We start from the raw sequence: 10,464 nt of genomic DNA, 5'->3' as shown, positions 1-10,464 counted from the left end.
GTCAGAATAAGGAGCTTGGCCTACGGCCTGCAGCCCCTTCCTCACTATGTAGCAAATGAACCATCTCCGTACATGGCAGATGGATACTTGCCACATATGGGGCAGTTCATGCATGTAACAACAGCGTTTTTATTTTGGGCCTGTGATAGTTGTTCCTTCAAGCACTGCTCCTGAGTGCACCTATAAAGGTGTTCTGTGGTTTCTCTCCTCAGAAGAGCTCTTTTTAAAAATGACTGCGAAATTATACAAAATCTGCATAGGAAATACTTTCAAAAATTAACTTTATTCCACAATGTTCTGTGAATTTGTACTAAAGACTGTGAGACTGTAGCTGGAAGTAAAAAACTACAAAATAAAGATAACACGTAGGAAAAAAAAACAAAAAGCATTAAGAAATAACATACCTTTTCAATTTGTTTTTGTTTACTTAATTCTTTTTGTTGTTTCTCTTTGACTCTCTCTATTTCTTTTGCCTTTTCTGATGCTTTTCGATCCTGAAGGGTAAAAATGTAAACAAAAGTAATGAACAACAGTCTGACATGTTTGATACAGTACTGATTTATATGAGTTTGTTCAAAAGTGTTAAACACTTAATTAGTCTTCTCTTAATGGACAGGTATGTTTGGTAAAGGTATTAAGAAGTCATCTTGATTATTGTTCTAAAGTAAACATGGCTCAAAGTCTTTTTATCTTGGGTTTAAGCTCTATAAAACAAATCCCTCAGAGTACTCCACAGCAACATTCACTGCATCTGTAAGCATCTTGCAGAATATATTCTGTTACACATACTAAATATACCATCTCCATTCCATTCATGAGGGTACCTTCCCCTAAAAAAGATTCTTACCAGTTCTGCATGAAAAGCTATCTGTTTTGCCAGTCCAACGGAGTCACAAATCTAAATACAAATCAGATTTGAAATAATCTGTAAAAATCTAATGAAAATGCCTTTGAAAATACACCACATTGTCATATCAGATATGACAGTATATTAAAACATTTTGTGGTACTATCAGGTTAACTCTTTTTCGGTACATAAACAAAATACTTAGCCAGCTTGAATGGATTGGATCTAACATTGGAATCCATGTCAGGTTCCAAACTGATACAAATATAACTATCACCAATACCTTTTCCCCTTCGTTATTTGATTCAAATATATAGCAGACGGAAGTTTGGCGGTTGTCAACTCTCCCTCCTGAAGTTTTAAGCACAAATCCAAAGAGGCGCTTATTCTCCTGGTGCGTAGCATACAAGACTACGTTGGGCAAAGGAAACTGCCAGAAAGGATCAAATATGGAGATATTAAAACCGGTTTCAGATATTTTCTATACGAAGTTTCACTGTACTGCACATTACTTCGTTATCAAAAATATGCAATCACACCAGCGAAAGTTACAATCTGACTGGGCATGCAACTGCCAAACACAAAAAAAGGAATTTAGAAGGGAAAGATTAAATGATTCAAAAGAGAGAGGAGGGAATCATATTTGCCATGAGATTCAGTCACCTTTCTAAATGCGAACGAGCATTTTATTTATTTTTATTTTTAAAAAACAGTCAAAAATGCAATTTGTATATGTGTCTAAGCTTTCAGTATTTGGTGCACTTCTCTAAAACTTTAACTGCAAATAGTTCAGCTCACCTGAACTATATAAGCAAGAAAACAAACAAGCAAAAAAAAACCAAATCCATATAGCCTTACTATTTTGTTAGAATAAAAATACTTTGCATTCTCAATTCCTAAAAGAAGTCAGACTAGACATTTCAAATATATTTTTTTAAAACTTGGCAAAGGATAAGTTTTTAAATTCTGATGGTCCCTATTACAAGTATTATAAACTGACAGGATGAGAGTTCTTCGTAACCTTGACTGCACACATTTAGAATACTAGACATTTGACCCGTTGCTTTATCTCACCTTTAATAGCTCCCAGCTTTGGGGCAGTTTTGAATTTAGTGTCACAAAGGTAAAGAAAAAAAAGGGAAAAAAAACCCACAGCTTGAAATATTAGAAAGGTTTCATATGCTTAGGATTTCTTTTTATGGAAATGATAATTTAGAGTCCCTGACAAGTTGAGCATCTTTTAAAGACGACCCAAAGAAGTTAAATGACAGAACTGAAACTGTGCAGAAACAAAGGGGAGAGGGGAGGAAGAGTTTCAAAATACAAAAAATAAAGATCGCTAATACTGAAGAATTAAGTTTGGCACATTTCATATGCTATGAAGAATTCCACCTGTTTTTTCATGTATACTTATTGCAAAAAAATGAATAAACAATCAAAAAACATACAACGCTAAACATAATTATGGATTAAAAACAACACACAAAACCAAACACCTACCAAAACCTATTAGACTTCTACACTTATTTAACTCCAACTTTAATGATACTTCTCTATCACATACATAAATATTTCTAAACAGACACATTATTAAAATAAAATATTCTTATTTTCCTAAGATTTTACCCTATCAAATCACAGGAAAAAATGTTTCAAAAACCTATTTCTCCTATTAAGATCACTCCCCTTAAACCTGATTTTCTAGTGTTTTTCTGTTTATGTTTAGATGTTTGCATCTGTCTCCCAGTTTTCATGGAAATTTCTGTGGAAATTTCATGCTGTCAGTGATTTTTGCTAACATTTCATAATATCATTTTAAAAGTAAGAGAAATATGTTGCTGGGTATTTATCCCAAAATGTAAAGTTACTTACTCGTAGTCTTGTAACTTGTGTCTGTGGATCGATTAACCTAAAAAATTGTTTTAAGAACAAATCAGAAAGTAAATTTTACCAAAGTGAATGAAGATTACTCTATAAATAAACATCAGTAGAAGTCAGAAGCAAACTTACTTTAAACAGTCACAAGTGACTAATAAATGTGATTCTGTCATCCGGAAAATGTTATGGATAGCCCGAGCTGCTAGTATTTGACGCATTGTTTCATAAACAATGTCTGGACTTTCATCAGACTTCACCGCCATAGAGCCAAGAAATCTTACAATAAACAACTGATGAAGAATTGAATCTAAGAGAAACAAAAGTACTGAGTAAGTGATCTCCACTTTGGGTCTTCCATTCAAAAGTACTTCTACCAAGACCAAAGATAGACTGCAGTCAGGAAAACTCCAGGCTTCCAATAACTTGAGAAGAGTTTGCTTGTACTTATGTATTACAGGTACAATTACTAAACAGCAAGTCACGCATCTTTTCATTTGGTTTCATGAATACAAAAGATGCAATACAATGACTAAAAAAAACAAAACAGGACTTTCAGACAGTCTGATTTAACTCGTCTAATAATACATTGCTAATGTAATATAACTAAGCACTTTAAAACTGGTGTTAAATAAGAAGGTACAGATGAAAATACAAAATTAATTTGTAAATTCTATTATTCACTTTGTATTTAAGTTTTGTTTTTTTTTACCTTCTGTTTCAGATTTTGAGCCTCCAGATTCACCAAAAGGATTTGTGCGTCTATTAAAAAATGAAAACATTAAACCAGGAGTCAGATTACAAGAACTACTAATGAATAATGTTGTAGTCTCACGCTGCATCAAATAAGATCAAGATGTAATGATTTCACAATTTATGATCTGGAAGAATAATGAATTATAAATCATAAGAGCAAGCAATTTAATTGGAAGAAAGACATAAATTGCTATATTTGAGGGCTCAAATTACGGGCAGAGTACCAGGTATTACTGTCTTATTGCTACCACAGAGAGTTTGACTCACACGGTATTTCTTATACTCAAATTAAGCCCAAGTCAAAGCTTTGTTAATATTTGAAAAGGTACAGTTTTAGGCAATGAAATACAGAATTCAGGAATTACAGCCAAAAGCTAGTACTTTCATTATTCCGTAGGAGCACCACATCTCTTATCACTGTCTCAAGTTGTTGAATTATTTACTGAAAAAAGTCACTGGTTTTATTTCAAATGCAGCTTTGTGAAAACATCACTGGGGTTTTACTCCTAGAGGGTCAAGAGAAATGTGGCTGTTTCTGGCTCTCAAAGACAGAAATGCTATCAGTAACAACAAAAAGTGAAAATACTCTAGGCTTCCAAGTCTACATTTTCAGTAACAGTAAAGCAATGCTGAAAAGAATACAGGGAATGGGAAATTAGTTAAAACTTCTAAACTCTTTCTCCTTGGCTAACTGGCAGCTGAAAAACTCTTGTCAAGGGTTTGTAAACTTAGAATTAGGTTTTAATAGGGGAGTAATGAAGCTATCACCTCTCAATGGTTAACATTCTAAAAGTAAATTTCAGAACGAAGAGAAAAATTATGTGAATCTCTCCTATTCAGCTACGTGTCGGAAATCTTAACTAAGAGTTGTCCAGTTTAATAAAATTGTTCTAGATCGAACTCTGAAGTCAAGATTGCATTGCTACAATGCTTAAATAACATGGACTCAATAAAGAATCCTCCCATTGAATGTTGACCTGTGTAAATATACTACAGACAAATTCTTTCTATTAGCATCTTTTATCACTTAGATTCTTCTGGACATTTAAGACTAGATGGGAACAGTAAATGGAAAATCTCACAGGATCTCACAAAAAAATAAAAAAAAGATTAAATATATGTCATCAGTATCAGAAAGTAAGGAAAGCCTTTAAAAATAATAAAAAATTAATAGCTCTAAAGTTGCAGTGTTTGGTACAGATGGCAACACACTATTCTTTACTGATCGTATATGGTTAATTGAAAATACTGAGCACAACTCTGAATCATTTTTGCTATGAAAAATATGATTTTTTTTAGAATAACTGATGATTTGAATTTAGCTCAAGTATTAAGCTTTCCAATTCCTGAAATAGAGATTGATTCGAGATTGATTTTAATCAGTATGTTCCTACGGGTCTAGTTAGCCAACTAATTATCCCCTACAATACCAAACAACAACAACAAAAATGTCAAAAAAATGTTAAATGTGTATCATTTTAACTCTTATGCATCTGTGGTACAACTGAAAGTTATTTTTCTAGAGGGCAGGAGAATACAACGCACATTACTGTCACTAGAGTCACATCAATTAATTTTCAGCCATTTTTGTTTTTCTACAAGAGCAGCTGAATCTGCAAAATTTTATCAACATCTGAATTCTGTACATACAGTTCCAGAAATGCAGTGCAGATTTACAGGGTTTTATTATTTTTGAATGGGAAGGTTTAAAAAATAATAATAAAAACAGGAAAAAGGGTTTTTATGTTTTGGGATGAGCTCTTAGACAATTTTAACTTGTCTGTATGTCAGATTACTCTAGAAGCCTAGATCATTTTCACTCACCTTTCAGGTTAAGAGGAGTGTCATCGTATGCCATCATCACCTGGAAGCAGGGCTACCAAATTTCTCTTGAGTTTCCAAGAGGAAATAACCCAAGCTGCTGGGTAAGCAAGCAATAGGAAAGGAAAATACTTTGTGAAACCAAATGATTAAAATAAATAAATCATTAGCTGTTACAGTAAGAAGAGCTGCTGCAAAATAGAAAATAACATTCTGAATCTAATGTATGTAAATAAGCCACATTTTACAACTGAATTTAACCAAAAAATACTAGTTTTGCTTTGCTGGTCACTGTAAATTTTTTGACAAGAAAGAGATTAGGGACAGAGGCAATGTGTGTGTTGGAGCTGCTGCCTAAACATATAATATATATATTTTTTAATTAATATTTATTTGGGGACTTTTTTTTTTCCTTCTCTCTACATTTCCTACCTGCCTGCCTGCCCTGAAGATTTTGCTTGACCAGGCAGATCTTCACTAACTGGAGATATTATGTCAAATTGTATAGGAGTGTCAGGGGCAACAAATGAATCCAAGGGAAGTGCAGATAAAGTTGCTGATTCAGATCCCAGTGACCCTGTGCTGCTAGTACGAGCTGCAGTAGGACGAGATTGTCTGAAACAAAACAAAAAATGAACATGAAGATGTGTTAATTTCAGGTTGGTTGATAATAAATTCAACTATATGGAGGACGAATACAATATTCCAAAAACGAAACCTAAGAAACTGAACAAGATTAGGATATAGTAAATACAACAGAGTCTACCTTCCAAACAAATCTGAGTAATTTATAATTACTACTTTCATTAATAATGCTATCAGATGGTCTTAACATCAATGTATAATTGCATATGAAATATACTACAATCTGAGGTCTGCTTCCAAGAGTTGTACAAATTAAGAAAAATCTCATTAATACATAGAACAAACAAGCCAGATGTGATATAACTGACAAAACTGTCTATGCTCAGCTGGAAGTCTGAATCATTTGTAACATTATTGGATGATAAATGATGATAAAAAGATGAATTCAGGACACGTTCCTCTAGCCTATCAAAGCATTAGTTCTGAACATTTTTGCCCCCCCCCCCCCCCCTTTTTTTTTTTTACTGGAGCTTTATCCAGGATTCTTTTTATATGTGTTCTTCAAATGACCCACAGTTCAGCAACTTACACAATTGGACGCATGCTCTCATGCCTCTGCTGAAAGGAAGGGGATGGAGTAACAGCTTCTAAAGCTGACTGATTTACACGTGCAGCAATTTCCTGCAATAGATGGGAAAAACTAACTGAAAACATTGCCCTCAAAGTACATTTTCAGATTTTAGTTTTACATGCAATTGACAGAAATTATCAACTATGTTACTGAAAGGGGACAGTTTTAGTATTTTCTTTAACTTATAACATTTCCTGCTATTGCACTTGCTTTATAATACTGCATATGTTAGTAAAAGCCAGCAGTAAAATTGCAATGGTACGTCTGACAAAATAAGCAAACATAGCCATGCAGAAAAATAAAAATCTCACTTGAGACACGTTGCCTTCAACTACTAACTAACAAAACATGGAGATTCAAAAGTCTGCACTTGAAATTAGGGAACATGTATAAGTTTCTGAAAAAACAAGACATGAGTGACTATCAAGTAAGCACTATGTAGCAATGTTATTTCAGCAAATAATGGACCTTGTGCAGTTGAAGAATTCCACTTTAATCTTTCATTAAATCACTAATTCTGAAGTATCAGTATTTAATATTGATGGCTTCACTTCATGGGGTAAAGCCAGTGGAAGAAATCACTGGGTAAATAGGATTTTAGAGAGGGAAAATATCTGTATCTGTCCAGATATTGGTCATTTTAATTTGCAACAAATTATCATACACAGCTAAAAGGTCTTGCAGCTGTCAAAATGTTATACCAAACATAAAAGCCATATCATTTTAATGCTTTCTACACAAGCATTTAGATGAATGAAACAACAGAATGTGTGCTTTCATTAATTCATGAAGCACTATCAACCCATACAATGACAAGCTTCAGATTAGACATGTAGGAAGTACTCAGCTTAATCCCATGCCACCCAATTAGGTCCAGTTGATCCCTTTTAAATTTTCTGTATATCTGTATCTGAAGAGATTACTGATACTATCAATTTTAGCGAAGTTACCTCGGGGTTTTCGCTTAGATATATCTGTTTAGATATGTTGTTTATTGTGCATATCCACTGAAAAAGAGAGGGAAAAGAAAAAAGAGAGAAAACATTAAATTTTTCATAACTTTTTCCAGGAACTTGATTAAATACCTGAGTTGACTAGTTTCAGCACCTTTTCTACTTCCTTTGTAATTTCAGGAAGCCAAACCAGTATTTTCTGCACACTCAGTTTGCTATTGAATTCACTGCTATCTGCATACTGCACCTTACAATATCAGATTTTACTTAAAGAATTGTTTCAGTCACACTGAAGATCAAAACGAAAACAAGCTTAAATCATGATTCTATGGAATGCAATAAAACAAAATATTGTATCGTTCCTGCTCCGGCAGGGGGATTGGACTAGGTGATCTTTCAAGGTCCCTTCTAATCCCTAACTTTCGGTGTAATTCTGCGTCTGTGTGTGTATTCTCTGAACTCCATTATTTACTGACTGCACATTACATTGTTTCCTCCAAACATTAAAAAAATTCCATCTGCCTTCTGTGGGATTTGCCCATCTCTTGCACCTCTAAGCTAAAACCTCTTTTCTCACTGTACTATGAAAAACCCTTTGCTCCTGCTCCTTGCTTTTCAATTTTTGGATTATAACTCCAAATTTTCAACTAACTGAATTATATATATGCATGCTAGCAGCGCTGTTCCACTGAACCAGAGCGGCTTGTTTTTAGGCATGTCACCTGAGCTATCTAAAAGCACAGCAGCTACAGCTCAGGAAACCACAATTCTGAGCTACTGAGGCTGACTACAAGCTCCCTTCTTCTGGTGGGCCTTCTGAGGGTAAATGTTTCAGAGTTAGGCTATACAACTTCAAGAGAACAAAGGGACCAGGGCCAACCTGACATAGCCCAGTTAAAAACCTTAGAAATAGCATCAAAGGCTTACATCAATGTACCATTAATGATCTCAGAGGAATGTGAATCAAGGCTGAAAGTACTGTATTTTCTGTATTTCCTTATTCTGTATTCACAAGCAGTCTTGAAAGCAGCTCAAAAGCAAATCACGCCCCATTTCTTGATTCAACTATTGTTCATTATGTTTCCCTGATCATGCATCGGGGGCCACAAAACATTTTTCCCTCACTTTTCAGCTGCCTGTATCATTACCTGTGCCCTAACTTAAGATCTCCTTTATTTTCCATTCCTGACAAGCAGGTACAATGAAAGAAGCTTAGGAAAGCACAAAAGGGAAGATGCACCATTTGCCAAGCTTCCATTACTAATATCTGTTTTGCTGTGGGCTTTTTTCATTATTATTCCACAATACTGAAAACAAATTGGCAACAATCAGAACAGGATTTTTTTTCTTCTAGTATTTAAACACAGTAGTATTTTATCAGACTTCCTGAAACTTATTATGGATAGCAAGTTCACTATTTATTACCTAAAACATACAAAACGAGCACTCCAATTATTCTTACTAATGTATTCCCTTCTGTGCCACAGAAAATCACTGGACTCCATGCGAACCTCCCGTAAGCTTACCTCTTCATAATCTTTTTTACTCTCTGCCTGTAAGATTGAAGACCTGAAAGAAGAGAATGAAAAAGAAAGTTTTGTCTACTTAAAATGCCTCAATTCCATTTAGACAGGAAACCCCATTTTCATATTCATATATTGCACAACAAATTAATACAGTCTGAAGATTCTGCATACACGCTGAGCGCAGTCAACATTTAATGGGTAAAAAGTCTTATGTTTTCAATTCAAGTGAAAATGAAAAAAAAATCTGTGCCCATGTAATAAGCACTCACATAATGTAGTCAAACCTTTTTATGTATTTTCTACCACATTCACACAGCTATAGCAATTGTGAGTACACTAGCAGATAGGTAACAGTAACGTAAGAATACTTACTTTTTACCATCAAAAGATGTTATCTGAAAACAGTAACGTCTGTCTTCGCAGTCCACAGCCATTACTGAGCAATTGTCTATATCCATGACAAGTCCTCCAGCTACATCACCTCTTGCTTGGCTCATCAAATTTCCACCTTGAGTGAAGTAAAACTGTCTCTCCCAAATGGAAGATACCAGCCCTGTCTTACTAAAACACAAAAAGAAATCCTTACTTAGTAGGTTAGGAGTTCAGCTGAGCTGTATAAATTAGAAAATAAAATAAAATGAAATTTCATGAGCAAGCCATCTGGGCACTTAAGAGAAAACATTCCTCATGTTTTAGGTTAACTTTACAGCTAAATTATTCTCTTTCCATCAGTTGCTTTTTTTATTCTGTATCCACTGCTGGGTAAAGTATACATAAATATTTGCTTTCTTAGATTATATGAAACTTAGCTCAGAATAAAAAGTCATAGATTCTTTAGTTTTCATTATCAGGTTTTACAGTGTTGCTTGATGAAATACTCATATTCAACTGATATGCATTATCAACATAATTTCTAAGACCTCTGAACTCTACGCTGCCTTACACTGTTAAAAAGACTAAGTCTTGGAGAACTTCGTGTTAAGCACTAGAAAAGACATGTAATGTAAAATACAAAATACTTGGAAAATTGAGGTATCATTCACTTTTTTTTTCTTGCCTTTTTTTTTTATTTTCCTCTTTTTTTATTTTCCTCTGGAAACAAGCAAAGGAACCTGAGACAAAAAGTCACTAACACTTGTGGTTTAGCCTTCCTTTTTGGTCAGATACTCCTTTCTTCAATATTAATTGCTGCAATTGTTCTGCTGCAGAAGTCCATGCCCCATTCAGTGAGTATTTTACTCTATCTGTTGCTGCAAAATTAACCTGACTTTTGAAAAAATCTTCTTGTTTGAAGTTTACTATATAAATTATGGAAACAATCTTAGTGTTACAACCTATTTTTAACAACTCTAAAATTCAGCTGCTGAACTTACTAATAACTAAAGTTATTGAACAGCACCTTCCAGTGGACAACATGAAATTCCACCTCATGAAATCGTGAAGGATGCTCAAAGCATATTTAGGCTAACA

The 10,464-nt window shown here is 34.2% G+C and overlaps 1 protein-coding gene across 1 annotated transcript in view; it reads right to left on the bottom strand.

Annotated features, from left to right (window-relative positions):
- The window catches only part of APPL1 (adaptor protein, phosphotyrosine interacting with PH domain and leucine zipper 1), a 29,925-nt gene that overhangs the window by 5,532 nt on the left and 13,929 nt on the right, over positions 1-10,464 (bottom strand). Inside the window, exons 11-21 of the mRNA XM_080605652.1 lie at positions 9,367-9,555; positions 8,995-9,037; positions 7,466-7,522; positions 6,474-6,565; positions 5,732-5,914; positions 3,435-3,484; positions 2,858-3,032; positions 2,720-2,756; positions 1,131-1,277; positions 848-898; positions 405-494 (exon numbers count right to left, since the gene is read on the bottom strand). Of these exons, the coding sequence (XP_080461778.1) occupies positions 405-494; positions 848-898; positions 1,131-1,277; positions 2,720-2,756; positions 2,858-3,032; positions 3,435-3,484; positions 5,732-5,914; positions 6,474-6,565; positions 7,466-7,522; positions 8,995-9,037; positions 9,367-9,555 (1,114 nt within the window). The remainder of the gene's footprint in view (positions 1-404; positions 495-847; positions 899-1,130; positions 1,278-2,719; positions 2,757-2,857; positions 3,033-3,434; positions 3,485-5,731; positions 5,915-6,473; positions 6,566-7,465; positions 7,523-8,994; positions 9,038-9,366; positions 9,556-10,464) is intronic.

Source organism: Anser brachyrhynchus, assembly GCF_964034855.1.
Source record: "Anser brachyrhynchus genome assembly, chromosome: 10".
Classification (NCBI taxonomy): domain Eukaryota; kingdom Metazoa; phylum Chordata; class Aves; order Anseriformes; family Anatidae; genus Anser; species Anser brachyrhynchus.
This window is presented reverse-complemented; position numbering and strand designations above follow the sequence as displayed.